The sequence below is a fragment of the Rhodamnia argentea genome, chromosome 4 (genome assembly GCF_020921035.1).
Source record: "Rhodamnia argentea isolate NSW1041297 chromosome 4, ASM2092103v1, whole genome shotgun sequence".
Classification (NCBI taxonomy): Eukaryota; Viridiplantae; Streptophyta; class Magnoliopsida; order Myrtales; family Myrtaceae; genus Rhodamnia; species Rhodamnia argentea.
In genome coordinates, this window is record NC_063153.1 from 27566774 (window position 1) to 27585649 (window position 18876).

At 38.8% G+C, this 18876-nt stretch overlaps 1 protein-coding gene across 1 annotated transcript; it reads right to left on the reverse strand.

Annotated features, from left to right (window-relative positions):
• Window positions 1-11282: 11282 nt before the first annotated feature.
• LOC115743483 (chalcone synthase 3-like) lies at window positions 11283-13248 on the reverse strand. The gene is made up of 2 exons (XM_030678273.1): window positions 13060-13248; window positions 11283-12283 (listed from the first exon to the last, which is right to left on the reverse strand). Exons 1-2 carry the CDS (start codon window positions 13217-13219, stop codon window positions 11283-11285), a joined length of 1161 nt encoding a protein of 386 aa, XP_030534133.1. The 5' UTR covers window positions 13220-13248.
• Window positions 13249-18876: the final 5628 nt, after the last annotated feature.

An 18876-nucleotide genomic window follows, 5' to 3' on the forward strand; every position in this document is an offset into this window, starting at 1 on the left:
CATGTTCACCACTTGTCTCATTCTTTTGTGGTCATATCTTGTATAATTATTGTCAAAACCGACGTCGTTTCTCGACGGCCGAATATACAAATAAAGCTTCAGACCAACAAATTTATTCATTAAAGAGAAAGGCAATTGATGTATTACTGAAAACTATAGTATCGGGATGCTAAAGCTTTTCCGTAAAATAATGCGTGGTTGCCATATTAGGAAGAGTGCATGTTAGCCATTTGTTTGCAAACTCCTTCCACGTTCGCAACATGCATAACTAGTTTTAAGGCCTATCTATTGTGCAAGACTAAAGTGTTATGTAATAAATAGTACAAATTCAAAATGCTTGGGAAAATAAAAATAAAAAAAAAATAGAGAAACTGAAATTGAAAGAAGAAGTTAGAGAAAAGTTATCTATGCCACAAAGTCGGGATGGCTCCAAAAGAAACTTCTTGGGACAGCCGGTTTGGCTGACAATATATTATAAAAAAAAATTCTTTAATCGAAATGATTATAAATTTCAAGCATTTACAGAAAAGGCTTTAAGAGATTTGATCTATTCAAAAAATTGAATTGTAATTCTGGTGAAATAGCAAATTATCTAATTTACAAAGAAAAAAGTACTCAGCAATAATTTTAAGGAATTATGAATTTTAAAGATTCAGTTTACATTTCAATTACGAGTTTAAGTTTCTCATTTTTAGTCAGAATCGATTGCTTCTTACCATAAAATAAGCTAAAAGAGTAGTTCCTGAACGCATTTGTTGAGAAAATTATCTCAGGAAATATTTACTACTTGTGCCATTTTCATCCCATTTTCTATCCCCGGGCAATACTGAACATAGTATAACGGAAAAGAGTTTGATGTCTACGAATTTATCGGGGCTAATGAGGCTCCTCTTTGCTGTATATCTCCTGTATTCAAAAGGAAAAATCACATGCTCCCCCTTGTGCCTAGACCCTTCGGAAACATAAACTAAATTCCTTGGCCATGATCTTATGGAATGGGATGTATAGTTTAATATAGAATTTCGTGTTCTGCCCTTTGGAAAAATGGATGATGTTATTCTATATATCTATCCGCATACCAGCTTGGATCTCCGAGGATGTAGCGGATCAAATTCTTCTCTAGCCTAAATATCTGGGAATGAGTGAATTTATCTTAAAAATAGGAAATTAACGTATATTATGGGCATTTTTGTTTATTTTTGTTCAAACTTTTGATTGCTTTTGATTTGCTTTATTCTTGTCAAAAATCCAAAAAAAAAAAATCATATATTTTTTCCGCGTATTACATAATCCACGTCACATTTTCCTATGTCAAAAAAGAAAAAAAAATTCGATTCACATCGATCAATCAAAAGGGATTTTTCATGAAAATGGTGTTGAAAGAGCATTAATTTTTCCAATTAATGTAACCAAATCCCCAAACCTATTTTCTCTAGTTCGCAGAAGTAAAATAATTCTCCCGCTATTTTATTTAGGTATGTAATCGACCTACCAAGAAAATGATTAGTGATGGCTCCTAATTTAATAATTTGCATGAACTCAACCTAAGTTGCAATTCGTTAAAACTTGCAAGGGTCTGAATTATGTCAGTTAATTTGATTAATCTGATAATCCGTTAATCTAAGGTTCCCGAACTTTAGGTCGCGACACCGACGCACCCTTTCCAGTCCCTCTCAATACACCCCTTGCTAATGTCAAAGCAGTCTTCTTCATGTTACTCTTTGCATCATGGGCATTCTCTTCAAGGATGGTGGCATTCCCTTCGCTTTTCTCTCCATCCAATGAGAACTTCAAATTCAGAGATATGTCCTGTATATCCCTCAAGGAATCTCCTGGCGAATCTGATTCTGAATCTGAGTTGTCATCTTTCTTCTACCAATGTGGGCCCCTCGGTTTGCAACTAACTGTGCGAGGTAAGTAGGTCTTACAATGCTCAGGCCACGAGAAAAGATGAATGTTCTTAAGTCCGTTCTCCCTACATCTCGACCGCAGCTGCTGATCTGAAACTAGCTTAAGAAGCGGGCTTTGGCGTGCTGATCATGAGGATCAACAAGTAGTCCGTTGTCCAGAACCTGTAACAATGTCATAGTTAGCTACTTCATAGCTGAACTACGCAAAACCCCAGTTAACGTACGAGAATGTCTCTCGAGGTAGAAGGTGTCGGGAAAAACGTAATGTGTAAACGAGCCATATTATTTGGAATACGAACACATGTAAACGTATCAGAAAAACACGTGACACTGTTTGTTGCACTAAAATAATAATAATAGCACGTGAGATAACTGCTTAAATAATGATCATGTAAATGAGTAAACCTTTTGAATGATTCTTCGATACAAGTGAAGAGTACACCAATGCTACAATCAAATTAGACTAATAAAGATAGCCAAAAAATTGTAGCAAATTAAATAAGAGGTGAGGTACATCTAACCGAATCTCCTTAAGACAATTAGTTCTTGCCAACGGTACTAAGCAACTTTGAGATCACTGATAACAGAGAATTTATAGATAGGCTCTAATTGAAATCAGAAATAAATCGTTTAGTAACAATATCAATAGACAGATTTTTTTTTTTTATCGATAAGAAGTTCAAATGCAGGTCCCCAAGGGGATGCAAACCCATACACAACAAGGGCCCAAAAAACTAAAGCCATGCACAAAATATCTCTCAAAACCAAAAAGAGCTCAAATACAAGACAAATCAACGACTATAGCAACGGAGGCATTTACATCCATGCGCAATTTTCCATTATACCAAAAGTGTATTACTTGAAGCCAAATTTCAATAAAAATAGCAATGGAAGATACCCATCTATCAGAAGCTCTCTTGTTCCGCTCCTTCCAAATCAACCAAACAGAGAGGAATTGAGGCAGTCCTTCTCTCTTTGGGCGTTATAAACGAATGCCCTGCCAAGCCTGAAGTTATTGCTTGGTTAAACCTCCAATACCCAAGATGACCTGGTGCAAGCATAGGAAACTGTCTGAACCATTCTCGTCCAAGAACAATGAAGGAGGAGATGCCACACGAACTTTGCCTACTTTTGGCAGAGGGAACACCTCTTAACCAGTACTTCTGTTCTATATCATAAGAGGGAGAGCTGAAGATTCGTTTTGTACTGTCAATACCGATCGTGAAAAGTTTCTAGCCTATCTGGTAGTGGATCACACTTGTGTGGCGCATGCTCATGTGAGTTCAATATCCTCCACGTGCAGAAATGAACTTTGATGCTGTCGTCGAACTTGTGGAGAACCTGTATTCCAGTCACGCAGATCACCTGCTCAAAATACTTAACCAAGCAGGCAGATTGATTTTTGTATTTGGACGAATTTTTTGTTCAAGTTATATGAGGTTGGTCCTGGCATCATCCCAGTTTCTGGGGCTACTTGACTGGACAATGGTTTCTTGTTAGTCCAGTCCTGAATGGCCACTGCAGCTTTTTGATCACTGATGTTTATCTGACTTCTTATGTGATCCTTTGCGAATAATCAGCATTTGGATAAATAAAATGTTAATGTACTGTCCAAGCTTGCTGTTTTAGAAGTATTCCTTGCTAAGCATGTTAACTATGGATTGATGGCTACTTCTTCTGAAATTTGTATCAAAGTAACATTGATGCACTAGTAATTCATGATCCTACGAGTTCTAATTTACTCAATATGTGTCTTCTTTGACGGCATGAAGGATCTGCTGCAAAGTGAGGTTGAAGGTGTCAATGACAAGATTGTTCATTTCTACGGGAGATGCGTGCATCATGATAAAGATGTTGATTGTGGATCCACAACCATCGGCGTTTCTGACATTGTCTCTTCTGGGGATATCTTCAGATGTGCTCGGACGGAGTTGCTTTGTGCATTTCTGAGGTTCCCTTGTCGATACTTCTGATGTAAGAACAGGCAATTTAACATTTTATCCACACTTTGACCTTTGCTGCAGGGTTACAAGTAAAGGAAATGTAGAATTTTATGCGAAAAGAAAGAAGTTTTTGGAATGGATTGATGATCTTTTAGAGCATCATCCCGTATTTATATTAATAGGAGAATCAATCACGTACAATAAGATTCACAACAATGTGACAATCAAATCCCTCAAAATATGAAATCCCATTAACTAGTCTACTAATCATGGAATTTATGATATTCCATCAATTAGCCCACTAATTGTGGATCTAAATCTAGAACAAATATTACAACACCCCCCCAAGTTGGTGCATGGATGTCGTACATGCCCAACTTGGACACATGATAATCAAATACTCGTTTGCTTACTACCTTAGTGAATATATCCGCGGTCTGTTATGAGGATTGAACAAATGGAGTACAAAATTCTCCTATATCAAGCTTTTCCTTGATAAAGTGTTGGTCAATTTCCACATGCTTAGTCCTATCATGCTGGACAGGATTATGTGAAATACCGATAGCGGATTTACTATCGGAGTAAATCATTAATGGCTTCTAAACTTGGAATCCCGGATCATCCAAAAGTTTCTAAACCCATAATAATTCACACATGCCCCGACCCATAGAGCGGAATTCAGCCTCTACGGTTGATCTAGCAACAACGTCTTGCTTTTTGCTTTGCCAAGTAACTAGGTTACCTCCAACATAAGAACAATAACCTGAAGTAGATCACCTGTCATCTACACTACTAGCCCGATCTGCATCGATAAATGCTTCAACATTCAAATGACCATGGTTCCGAAACAATATACCTTTACCCGGTGTGCCTTTCAAGTAACGAAGAATTCGAGTCACAACATCCATATGAGTAGTATACGGATCATGCATGAATTGACTTACAAGATCGATTGCATAGGCAATATCGGGACGTGTATGAGAAAGATAGATGATCTTTCCAACAAGTCTTTGATATCTTTTGCGATCCACCGACTTCCCTGTCTTGGCCCCAATCTTCACGTTTGAATCAAGTGGAGTATCAATAGGTTTACATCCAAGCATTCCTATCCGAGATAGAAGATCAAATATGTACTTACGCTGACATAGAAAGATCCCATGTGAGGAGCGAGCTATTTCAATTCCAAGAAAATATCGCAGTTTTCCAAGATCTTTAATCTCAAATTCCTTTCCCAATGCATTCTTCAATCTAACGATTTCACTACTATCATTTCCAATCACCACAATGTCATCCACATACACAATTAAGAAAGTTGAGAGAAAACCACTATGGCGAATGAACAAGGTGTGATCAGCATTACTGCGGGTGTATCCCTAAGCTCGCATAGCTTTGGCGAACCCGCCAAACCAAGCCCGAGGTGATTGTTTAAGCCCATATAGAGAACGTTTGAGATGACAAACCTTTCCAACAACAGTGCTATCTACAAAACCTGGTGGAATGTCCATGTACACCTCCTCATCAAGTTCTCCGTGAAGAAATGCATTCTTTATGTCCAATTGTTGAAAGTCTCATCCATAACTTGCGGCACATGATATAAGAATCCTTCTTGTATTCATCTTTGCTACGGGGGCAAACGTTTCTTGATAATCAACACCTGCAGTTTGAGTGAATTCCCGGGCCACTAGTCAAGCCTTATACCTATCCACAGTTCCATCAGCCATATGATTCAAAAGAAATGCCTTTACAGAGGCATCTTTAGCCAACCATCTCGAGAGGGCGGTCGGAGGAGTAGTAGGTCTTGGTTTCTCCCCCGTGAGAAAACCAATACATTCTCCCGATGCAATACTGATCATCATAGATTGTGACCAAAGTAGGTAATTAAGGCCATCAAACTTAACCAAACCGGCAGGGAAGAGAATTTTTTCATATTTCCGCCCGGTTTCAGAAGTAAGAGAATCGCCCTTATCACCAGAATTTTCCGACATCACTGCTAAATGACAATAACTCGAGATGGAAGGAAAAAAAAAAGGATTATGATCTGATTAGATCATAAAAGTGACCTCTATTTAGGCCGAGGTTAGGCCAAAAAATAAAAGAGAGTGAGATCAACGAAGAGAATTGTAGGCTTTGGCAAAGAGATGTGGTGAAAGATGTGGTGATGGTGATGGTACAACAATGGAGAAGTTTAAGATGGGAATCGGAAAACTAGCTCTGATACCATGTAAAATTTTATGTAAAAAGGAAGAAGTTTTTGGAATGGATTGATGATCTTTTAGAGTATCATCCCGTATTTATATTAATAGGAGAATCAATCACGTACAATAAGATCCATAACAATGTGACAATCAAATCCCTCAAAATATGAAATCCCATTAACTAGTCCACTAATCATGGAATTTATGATATTCCATCAATTAGCCCACTAATTGTGGATCTAAATCTAGAACAAATATTACAACAGGAAACGGTATAATGTCCTCAGTAATCTCCATGGTCTCTACCAAGGCAAGTGTGGAAGCCTTGTTCCCCAGAACCAGATCAATGCTTGGACTCACATTCATGGTCAGAATAGATGTTCTCAGGCCATCTTACAGCTGCCACACTCAGTTGCAGAATCTGATTGCCGAGTATGCTAATATCGTCCGAGTCTTATCTCCAACTAATATAATCAATTTGCATGCATCAGATGTGCATGACACATGAGATTGTCATATCAAGTTTTTTTCAGTCCTGTTTCATTTTCTGTTTCTTTGCTGTCATTTTCTGCAAGGTTCCCGCATAGCATCTGGATGCTTCAGTCGCCTCTTTTAAGCTTATGGGTGCTTATTACTTTATTACAAGGAAGCAATTTCCCTTTACAATTTACCATGCAGAAGGCTCGGTGTTATTTGTGAATGCCACACTATCAATTTTCGTTTTAATCACCTACAGGTCCGGCATACATGACCTAGGACTTTATGCCTCTCGGTTCATTTATCGGGGAGAAATGGTTTGGCCTCAGGACCCTGGCTTAAATATTGTTCTTTCTCTGCTTATGGAATAGTCCTTATAATTGGGCGTGTGCTCTTGTAGGTTGTCGAGTCTGTCGGTGAGATTGTCGGGCTACGGATCGCTGATAAGAGAGAGTGCGAGTATAAGTCTGGGCGAAGAATTCAGAGTAAGAGCGCTTGTTATTTTTTTAGGATAGATATGGCGCATATAGTTGATGCTACACGAAAAGGGGGGATTGCTCGATTTGTCCACCATTCTTGCCAGGTAAAGTTTCCTGTTTCCCAACTTCGTATCTCCTTGTTGGAATGTGGCATTCTGGACTATCATTACGCATAGATAGTAATGTAAGCGACTCAATATTTGTTCATCGAAATGAGTGATTCAACATTTTAAGCCATCGAATGGTAGCAGTGGAAGATCTAATTTGTGGCATGTGTTCAGGAACTGCCCAACAGAGAACACAGCTTGAAGCTGCACGAGTTGGCAAAGTTGACTTAGGTTTTCACAATTACCATGTCAACCTTGTTGAGGGCATAACTCACTCTGCAACACTGTCAGCTAGTATGTAAGCATAAACTGACTCATCTTTGTTCTGTGCAACTCATGTGAACAGCCGAACTGCTTTGCCAAGGTGATTTCAGTGAGAGATGAGAAAAAGGTACGGAAAGGCAGCCCTGGTGTATTTACTTCATTAGAGAGTTCTGCCTTGAGAAAAACCAGCATGTGTTTGTTTTCCTGATTAGACAGTACACAGAATGCAAATGAAGTCTTGTTAGATTGAATTGAGCATACCCACAAAACTGACAAAACTATACCATCGCACATCACACTGATGCCCGAGTGCATCAGAAGACATAGTTCACAATCAAACAGTTCGGTGTGTGGTCATCTAAAGTTTGGAGGACTTGTAGGATTCTCTCCTGGAACGGGATTGGTAGCTTTTTTTTGGCCAAATGGCATTGTAACAGTTGAAAGTGGCATTCACTAAATTATCTGATGCTTGAATTGCAGGTGGCTTTCTTTGCGGAGAGAGATATTCTTCATGGAGAAGAAATCCCTTATGACTACCACTTCAACCTCGAAGACATAGGCAAAAAGATTCCGTGTTATTGCAAGTCGAAAAAATGTCGGCATTATTTGAATTGATGGTCTGTAAATCATCAAAATCACACTTGCAAACTTCCCAAGACGCTTGGATAACATCGGTTCTCATATATATTTTTTTTGGTTATTTGGGAGATCTGTCAGTCTGATCTGTCCATTTTTACCATTTCAGCAAAGTTGCCTGACCGTGCGCGCCAATAAACTTGAAAATGTTGTCTCGAGTTTCATACTATTTCTGTCGCGTGTTCCTTGTCTAATGTGACAAATTGAGCACGGACCTCTGTTTTAACTCATTTGTTAAGTTGGGTGAAATATGGATGAAATATGGATGCTAATAAATCAAAATGCGGGTGCTTTAGCTTAAATGTTTTCCCACGGCTATATACCATTTACCGAAACTTCCGTAACGAAAGTCGAAAATTTTATCGTCTGCCAGGAGGATGATTCGAAACCTTGTATTCCTGCAATTAACAAAAAGCACCCACCCTCGACAGTGCGCAAGATGTTAACATGACCCCAAATCTCACTCTGCTGTGCTTGTTGGCCCTGTAACCTCTATTTTGATGTTTTAGGATCCCCAGTTTGGAATGTTCGCGGTCGCTTCGTTCACCATTTTCACCAGAGTCACCCGCCAGAAATCAGATTTTTCGACGGAGATGGTGAAGGAGAGCATAAAAAGGACAAAAGAAAGAACAGCTCCAACAGCAAACCATTATTGAGCTTGTGACCTTCACCTTCATGCAACATTGCTTATAGAATATCCAAGGAGCGCTTCACAGTAAGCTTCAGCATTATGATTCAAAAAACTCTTGGCATGTTCTATTAGGGATCACTTTCTACATGCGTTGTCCAGATCTATGTAGTGCGTAGCTAGAGCATTGATGTTCGATTGGGCAAAACTTCGGGATAGGGTAACTCATTGCTCTGGCATCTTTATTGTGCATATCATTCCGAGGGGATCTCATGGCAAATAAGAAATTACTAGAAAACTGAGCTAAAAAAAGCTACTAGTTAGAATCTATTGCTACACCTCCAAACACATGAAAATTGACTGCCTGACATATGCTTTCCTGCTGTTCAGCTTTCAATCTATTGGTGGCAAGAATCCTCTAATTTGGGAAAAGGCTTCAAGGAAGCTAACTCCTATCCCCAAGTTGTTGGTTTACAAAGGATTAAGGTTCTGAAAAATACACAAGACGTCACGAAGCAGAAGCTCCTTCAACATACACCTGATCAGAAAATAGATCTAGATTTGTCAATTTGGTGATCCTTCCTTTGTTTGAACTATATACTCTTCTAGATCTTCTGGCTTTAATGATCCATGCTCTCAAAATGGGGAAGCAATCTTTAAAAGATAACCCGGACATACCTGGAGGTTTCCGATGGAAAAGAACAAAAAGCACCCTAGAACAACATGGAGGGATAATACATGCCACACTTTCTGGAACACCGGGAGGAGGTAGTGATAGGTTCTATGGAGAAGCAACACTGTCATCAGATCTCTTGTCAAACCTCTACTCTCAGGATAGGTCCTGTGCAAATGTCATAACTTATTAACAGCATTCACTTAAGTGCCATAACTTTTTTTTTTCGCCCACATGAATGCCATAACTTTAAAAAATACTACTTAAATACCATTGCTTACGTGAACGTTGGAAAAAGCTGACGTGGCACCGGCGAAATGATTTTTTTGAATATTTTAATTTACACGTAGAAATTTTTCATAATTTTTATTTTTTTGCAAATTTCTTTTTTTTTTTTGGTTCTTTAATTATTTAATATTTCAAAAAAAAAAAAAAAAAGCAAACCCTTGATTTCCCCCTTGGCTATTGCGGCCTCACCGGCCCAGGGCGAGCAGACCCTTGCCCCTGGGCCTCTCGGTTTTGGCCGGCGAGGGTCGTCGATGACCTCGCCGGCCAAGGGGGAAATCAAGGGTTTGCTTTTTTTTTTTTTTTTTAATATTAAATCATTAAAATAAAATAAAAACATCAAAATAAAAAAAATGTTCCACAAAATATTAAAAAATGTAAAGAAAATCCATGTGACACTGAGAAATTAATAAAATAATGGTAAAAAGTCCATGTCAGCTTTTCCAGCAGAAATAATACTTAAGTGAACGATTTTGCTTCGACATGACACTCAAGTAATTAAACGAAAAAAAAAGTTATGATATTCAAGTGAACGCTATACACAAGTTATGGCACTTATGATATACTTATCCCCCTCCATTCTCCTATCTTTTCGTTAGTCAACTCGCCCTAATTGCCAAACCAAAGTTGAACTTGACACATGATGCAAGCGGCAAAATTAGGGATAATACATGGGTCCAAAAAAAGGGCGAATCGAATCATTCTATCATTTTCAGCAGTTTTCCCTCATTTACATATAAGTTAACCATCTCTTTTCCAAAGTCGGAGACTTACTTTGAGGACAGATGGACGAAGATGCGATCAATGACTGAAAGCGTAAGATAACAAGTACAAGCTAACATAAATCAGAATTTGGAAATAAGCAAATCGCTCTTCTTCATATTTCAATTTCTTATAGGCAAATCACTCCTTGGGATCTTTGATAGGTAACCTGAGTAACCGTTTTATGCCAACATGAAGAATCTCAACTATGGGGAACTTTAGTTCAAGATACTTTAGCGTCGTTAGTCGTATGTTTACATGTAAAACAGAATCTTTGTTGATATTACTTGCTGCAGACAGTTTGGTATACCCTCACATGTTAAATATGCAGAGTTCAACTGCTTGTGACATTCTTGACATTTTATGTTGGGCAATTCATCTCGAAAATAGTAGGAACAAACTAATCCCTCAGGCTGTTTATGTAAATCTTATGTTTTGTAAGTTTCCTGCATGGGGTAAAGGTAAGTTCTTTGTGTAAATTTCAATGTCAAGTCTATTTTTGTCAGCTTTAAGTTGGACAGAAAGATCTCTTTTACTTAATATATGATAACATATCATCTCACTCATGGTATCGACATTATTCGACAATGCTTCTTTAAGTTCATTTATTTATGTGTGTTATTTTGCCGTAGCATAGCAAATTGACTGATTGACAGATTAAAGCAGGGGATGAAAGACGTCTTAAGAACATGGTATGTCGTCATTAAAGTCACGAGCAGTCACAACACAGGCAACACAGAACAGTAGAAATGCCAGTTTCAAGCGCCTGTCGGCAAACATGATGTCACTTGGTGCAAATGAGCCATATTTTAAGAAAACATCCCCACAATCCATCACTCTTATTAGCATTATTACTATAGCTGCACCTTAAGTAGAGATTGAGAACACACAATTGCTCTCGCAGGCGTATGCTCCTCTCAATTTCACCCGTCAACGATGGACATACTCCGTAAGACGACGGTCTCGATGGTGATACCGGCGCCGAACCCTAATAGCACCCCCAGCTCCATCCCCTCCCCCGTCGTTGACTTCCCTTCCTGGATCGACTTTTTCCTTATCTCATCCAGAACAAAGATAACCGACGCGCTGAACATGTTCCCAAACTCTTCCAACACGTGCCTTGAAGCTCTTAGTCTCTCTTTATCCAATCCCAATTTTTCTTCTACGTAGTCAAGAATCCGCCTCCCTCCGGGATGTGGGGCCCAGAAAATGGAGTTCCAATCCGCAACATTGATCGAGCCGAAAGCTTCGATCAAATTCCCCTCCAGATTGGCAGAAATCAGTTCCGGCACCTTCTCCGATACCTGCATGGTGGCACCGAGGCCATAATGGCCTTCAATCATACCGTCAGAGTCCGGCAATACCGACTGCGAGGCGGAGATGATTTGGAAGATTGGCCTTTCTGTGGTCCCGTGTGGCGAAGCAGCGCCGACAATCATAGCTGCCGCACCATCAGCGAAGATCGCATTGCTCAATAAGTAGACTGGATCACCCTCAAAGGGAGCTCGAAATGTGAGGATGGTTGTCTCAGCGCTAACCACGAGCACCCGAGCCCCGAGGTTGTTCTCAGCAATGTCCTTCGCTATTCGGAGGATGGTTCCTCCGGCATAGCAGCCAAGGCTATAGAACATGACCCGGTTGACTGAAGGTCGGAGGCCGAGGATTTTGAGGAGTTTTAGGTCTGCACCCGGCATGTCCACGCCGGAAAAGGAACAGAAGACAAGGTGGGTGATCATCGATTTCGGTTGGCCCCATTCTTCGATGGCCTTTGTGGCGGCTTCCATGCCGAGCTTCGGGATCATATCAATCGTCAAATCCTGACGTCGGTTTAGTGATTCGGCGCCATTAGAGCATAAAGCTGGATTTTGCTTGAGAATTTCTTCGTTCAAGTGAAAATACCGCTTCTTTATTGCAGATTTCTCACCTTTAAATAAGCATCGCCATTTCAACCCAAAAAAAAAAAAAAAAATTAAGCATCACCAGAAAACCATATCAATTTGACAGAATTACTACTAATAGGTAAACATTTCCGTCAGTATCTTTGAAAAACATGCTAGAATTTATATGTTCCCCGGGAGTCCAGTACATGAGAAGGGTCCAAATGACAAAGCTAAGTGAACAATGACAAAGGTGACAGTAGAGGCAACGACTCCGTAATGAACATTGACGAAGGCTAGTCGGGAAGCAATAATTGAATTTTAGAATTTGAGATTCGATTGGGTATAGCAAATCGCAAGTGGGAGAGAGACTTTGATGTTAATCATTTAGTGGTGCGACAATGTTTGGAGGCGATGTATGGGGAAAGAGATTGGTTCAAGCGATGTGAAAATTATTGACTTACTTCTGGAATCATGATGTGCATACTTTATGAATGGTCTTTGTAAAAGTTGAAGTCGCATGGAAAATGGACACTAAGTGTTTCAGCATAGCACAAAATGTTCGTACCGTACTTGGACAGGGATAAAGGTTAATATCATCATATAAATTTGTTTGCGGCAGTGCACGCAAGATTGTTTACTTAAGAAATAACATGTAATTATTAGTCAATAGAATGAATTGCTTTCCCTGCAACGTGATGTTTAACTCTTAATTAATTTGGTCATCACATGTAATTATTATGGAATTGAAAGGCAGAATGCAACAGCGCGTACAAGAAAAAGTTGGTTTTGTGGATGATCTAAAACAAGCATGTGGGCTTACAAATGCGGACAAACTTCTTCTTCACATTGGTCAAATGCTGAGTGTTGGTGACGCGAAACAAAAAGTCAGGATAGTCTTCCTGATTGACACAGTTCGAAGGGTTGGCTGTGCCAATTGCCAGAATTGCTGCTGGAACTTTGCACTCGCAAGACTTCTCCATCACTGAAATTCCAAAGTACAAAGATGCACGAGGGCGAACAAGGATTGCTGTTTTTATATAGATGCATGCATAGAGGGTGGCCAACGACTTATTGAATTCCTACTTAGATTAGATGGGTCCTTAACTCCTACTAGGGATGGGGTCGGTAGGGTGGCTATTTACGTGGCCATGTGCCATGGAATTAAAGTTCAGTATGGTTGTCTGTCGATAAGTTCGGTGGTAAAGCAACCTGCATCAATAAGATTCAATGTCATTGGCTTACCATATATAGTTACCTGTTGAAAATTAAAATTAATGAATCAAATACCCAATTCAACTACCCAACAAAGCATGATCTTACATGGACAAGAAGAGCTCGCATTTCAAGCACCCAACCGAATGCTTTATCTGTTTCAGAATCTATCTTCATTGCCAAGGAAACATTCATCCATGTTGGAGCAATTTTCTTAAGAGCTTCCTATAAAGAACAAGAAGAAACTTAATGGAGGAAAATAAAAGGAAAAACTGCATCTTCACTGATGGCACTGCGTTCTGAGAAATATAGTACTAAAACTTCACATATAATAGGAACTTGAGGAAATTCTAAAGCTCGCATGAAAATGGATGGCACTTGAACTAAGCAAGGTGATGACCAAAAAAAAAAAAAAACTGAGCAAGGTCTAAATATGCTCCTTTTTGAAGTGACTGAACTATGAAAGTCATACCATATGATACTCATATGAAGGTTCCAATATCCTATCCAACACAAAAGAATGTAAGTCCAAGACATATAAGAAGTAATACTATTCCCTACCTCTGACACTGGATCAGAAAACAGACCTTTCCTACAATGACAGGAAAATTTCCAATAGGATCAATGTTGGTTATTGGTCCTTTCTCTTCAGGAAAGAATCTCCGAAGGACAGCCTCATAATTCTTAGGCTCAATATAAAAGAAAGGAAATGCCGCTCCAAGACCATCTCTTGACAAGTTTGGGATTGGCTTGACAATGATATGATCAGGCTCTGACATCAGTATGTAACTGGACAAAAGGCAAGAATAGCATCGGTAAAGCCAATTGCAGAAAAGAATAAAGAAGAAAGTCTCTGTTGATTCAGAAATGCGACGGTATCAAGAGTTCATACTCTTCTTTAATGTCAGCTTGTTGAAGCCATTGTACCATTGCCCATGCTCTGTTGAGGACTATACAACCCCGAAAATACAAATGCGATGCAACAATGTGAAGATGGGCAAACAATCTACTTGTTGTGACAGAGATTATTCTCAACTTCAATTTCACTATTGACCATCCACAGAGTTACCTCTGGCCGAATGAATGGGGAAGCTTAACTTAAATTACACTCTGCCCCATTGCAGACATTTTAAATTTCAGAAACCAACTACTTGGGAAAAAGAAGAAAGACCAATCAAAAGGCTGAGTTGCCTATCCACGAGCTGCAAGGATGGGAGTCAAAATCTGAGTCCAAATTCGAATGGGAGGGACCAGATTCCCGATTTTATTCGGGTCGTTGACAACAAGGAAAGAAGAACAAAGGGAACCCTTGCCATAACATACTGGCAAATGTAGCTGGGCAAATTGATTCCATTAGGTATTACTGGGTCTGAGAAGACTTGTTCCCTGCCATCGGCAACAGAAGAATTTCCATAGTCATATTAATATAATTTCTAAGTCCAAGTAGCGCATACAGTTCAGTGGTAGCAGTTGCAGAGTTCTATTCCCAGAGACATGCCAAACCATGAATAGGGGCTACCAGGAGGAAGAATTGCCTTCCTTTTACATTTTATCTTCTACACCTCTGTTATGTATTTTTCAGAGTGTCCTTCATATCTTATGATCTTAAAGTATGCAAAAACTTTCTAGCCGTTCCAATGCTGGTAAAGAAACCCCATGTGCTTAACCAAGAGTACGTTCCTATTGTCAGTAAAAGGAACCTCAATTCAACCACTACATCTTCTCTGTTTCGTAATATTCTGCAGGACTATATTTTTCATTTAACTTAGACCACCGACATGAGTGAGATCACTTTCTTTGTTTATAGAATGGTAGAACATCATGTTTTCTGATTGTCAAACCGAAGGAATCTTTTTCTATTATCTCAAAGATGGATTTTGAACAATATGTCAATAAGCATCATCAATCTGACTAAAATGCAATAAATCATTGACAATTGCAGCTTATGGAAGATCAACACAGCTGGTATGACCGTCCTAGATAGTCTTCAGATTATCAGGTTCAATTTCTTCAAGTCACTGCTTACAAAATTTTCACAGTGTCGAGCTCGTCATATTACTTTACGCAACAAAGCTCCACATTGCTTTTCTCACTTCGAGTAAACATAGCTCGCAAACCGCAAAATCAAGGTTCTACGATCTCATCAAAATCCGCATTCCACATCAGCTCTAATTGCCTTCCTCATCCATCCAACAGAGATATACACACAAGACGAAAATGCAAGACAATTCAACACAACTAAGCATCTCACAGCTCAATCAACCAACTTACTCAGCCAACCACCATGCCGATGGCTAGTCATTCTTTCAAGAAAACAACAAAACAAGAAACCGTTACCTGATCCATCCCAGAAGGTGTTGTAACTACCAATATCACCTAGAGGGGGTGAATAGGTGATTCTGAATAATTTGAAACTTAATGCAAAACTCAAATAAATTTAAAACACAAATTGAATAAGTTCAGTGACAAGACATGTAAAAATCTAAACACAGTAAAATGAGTTTAGGGAAAGAGAGAATCGCACGCAAAGTTTATAGTGGTTCGGCTTTAACAAGCCTACATCCACTCTTCCAAGCGACAGCCAGATTGGCTGGATTCCACTATATGAATCGTTGAAAGGTTACAAGAGATGTCGCACTTTATCACTCGTACAAAACCTCTCAAAGATGGAACTTATAGCTCTAAAGAACAAGTATGTGAATATGAACAATTCAAACACTTTGAAATTATATGTTCTGATCTCTCTCATACCGGTCACTCTCCCTTTTATACTCCTTCATCCCAAAACTAGCCATTGGAAAGATCTTCAAAGGATCGCTTTTCAATCACCGATTGGATGTCGTCAATCTTGATTGAATGAAACTATATCCGGGAAGATTTGGTAGACATTGGAGTAAAATCTGAACCCTTCATATTCGATCGCTCATACATGTAAATCCTTAGTTTCCATAAGTAAAACTCATTCAAATTTTCGAGATATTTTGTTCCTGGAAGGTAATATCCAATCGAAGATATTTTCCCGATCCGATTGGAAAATAATCTTGTCAATCAAAGATTACGGACTTCCATAAATAATATAGCCAAATCGGAAACCATGCAAACGTGGGTCTTCAAAATCTGGCCAAAAGATATTGGAGAGTTTAGACATAATTCAGAAACAATCTTCAGAAGTATAAGAAACTCTTTGAATCGGAACAGATTATAACCATGATTTTGAACATTAATAAAGTCACTGCTGATGTGTCACATAAGTCTTCTTAAAATTGAGTCTTCGGAGGCAACATATCCTCCATCTAAATAATAAGACTCAACCATCTCAAAGGCAAATATGTGATAACTCTGCCATGAGTATGATCATCAGGTTGGAACAATATAAGCTTTTTATTCACGTGTCCATTAATAAAATGCTTATTGATTTTTTTAAAAGATGGATAGTTTTGTCAGAATTAAAATATTCAAAAGAAATATTTTCTTAACAATCTCTTCTTTTATGATGATGACAAAACTTCCTTAACAAAAATAAATTTTGAAAAGTATTTGAATAATAATTAAACACAGGAAAGAGTTCACAAAAGTATAAGTATAAATGCCATGCGAATCATTTCAAAAAGATGTGCATCTAAAAAATATATCAGTTCAACATATGCACTAAAGAATGGAAAAATATCACCGTGTGTCGTCAAATGCATGATACTTCATTTTGGTGCGCATAAATTTCTTCCATAATAATAATGACTTGCCTGTTGCGTGTGTAAACCTACAATTCTAATGAGGTATCTTCTCCTCCTTTTTGTCATTAGCAATAAGAATAAATAAGGAAGATAACATACCATATAAACTTTATTTAAATAGCAAGACTACCAGACCATAACAAGGTCGTGATAGCTTAGTCATAGCAATCTACAAAAAGTCTGATGTAAATAATAAATAAATAAAAAACAAGTCAAACACCAGATACTTTGAAAACATATTCAAATAAAGGGTGGTGGAGTTACTTTGCAAAAGAGGGGGGAACACCATGTGGCCCTTTGCCACCCTCCTGTGGATCTCTTTCAGGCTTTGTCTTGACTTCCCCCAGATGTACCAACAAAAGCTGAAGTGAAATTTCTCAAAGATAGCAGTTCAGGAATTTCTTAGGTAATCCTATTTTCTCGAATCAGAGAATAAGTATCCAAACTTGTCATCTCTGCGTAGAACAGCAGGAGATATTTGTCAAGCATCTCCTAAAATGTGAAATGTGCTCAACTTCTTCATAACTTCTTTTGTAACCACATCCACTCTCTGCAACACTTCATTCTGAAGCTGTTCCACGTTCTTTTGAACATGACACTGTGAAGATCTCGTGTCCACCAGCTCTCTAATGAAGGCATTTAGGGTATCCTCTGGAGTCAATTTTCTGATATGTGTTCTAGCCCTTCCTTCATCAACTATCGAAGTCTTTCCTTTCTCAGAAGAATCTCCTTTAGAGGTCGAATCCAGAATACGCTGCAAGTTAATCTCCCCATGAATCTGAGCAGGGGCTGCATCTGAATTTTTCTTTTTAGTCTCAACAGCAGTAGATTCTGTCTCCTTCTATAGTTCCCTCAGGATCACAATATTATATTCATTTTCTTTGGGAGACTCCCCCTGAACATTGGATTCTTTTACTTTGGGTTGTTCCCCCAGAACAGCAGTTTGCTCCTCCTGAGCAGTTGATTCATTCTGCCTCTAAACTAGAGTAGAGGCTTCAATTTCTTATTTGTTTTCCTCTTGAATCTCTACTGTTTTATCAGGAATTACCGCAATTAATTCTTCTCCAACAGCAAGTGATTCAACCATTTTATCAACTTCCATTTCCTTACTTTGAGGACTTTGTATCTTTCAGACTTGCAACTAGTTCATCAATTGTTGTTTCTTTTTCTCTAACATCCTTTTGTTCCTCCCACATCTCAATGTACATCTCACGATCGTGCTCCACTTATTTCTCTTCTTTTTCAACAGATGCTTCTTTAGCTTCCAGTTCTTTACTTCCTTCATCATCGTGAGTCTTATGGAGATCGTCTTCTTTACCTTCAAGATTCTCCAGCTCATATGTACCGCCAACAACGATTTTCTCACCTCCTTCATCCTTACCATCACCCTGATCATTTTATCAGAATCAGCACTGGGAATGTCCTCGAATGAATCTGAGTGAGTCTTTCATCATCAGAACTAGTTGACTTAACTTCTTCTTCCTCAGTTTCTTCTTCCTCAAAGGATTCATCTTGAATAGTATACTTTTTCCCTTTTTTGGGAACTGTTTTTCTCCTCTTAGCTGATCTTTCTGCCTCCTCAGTCTGCTCTTCTAGTTCAACCTTAACAAACTCTCTATTCTTACGAAACTAGCCTTTATCTATCAATCTGAAGCCCATCTTCTGGGTCATGGTTTCTACAACAACCACGATAG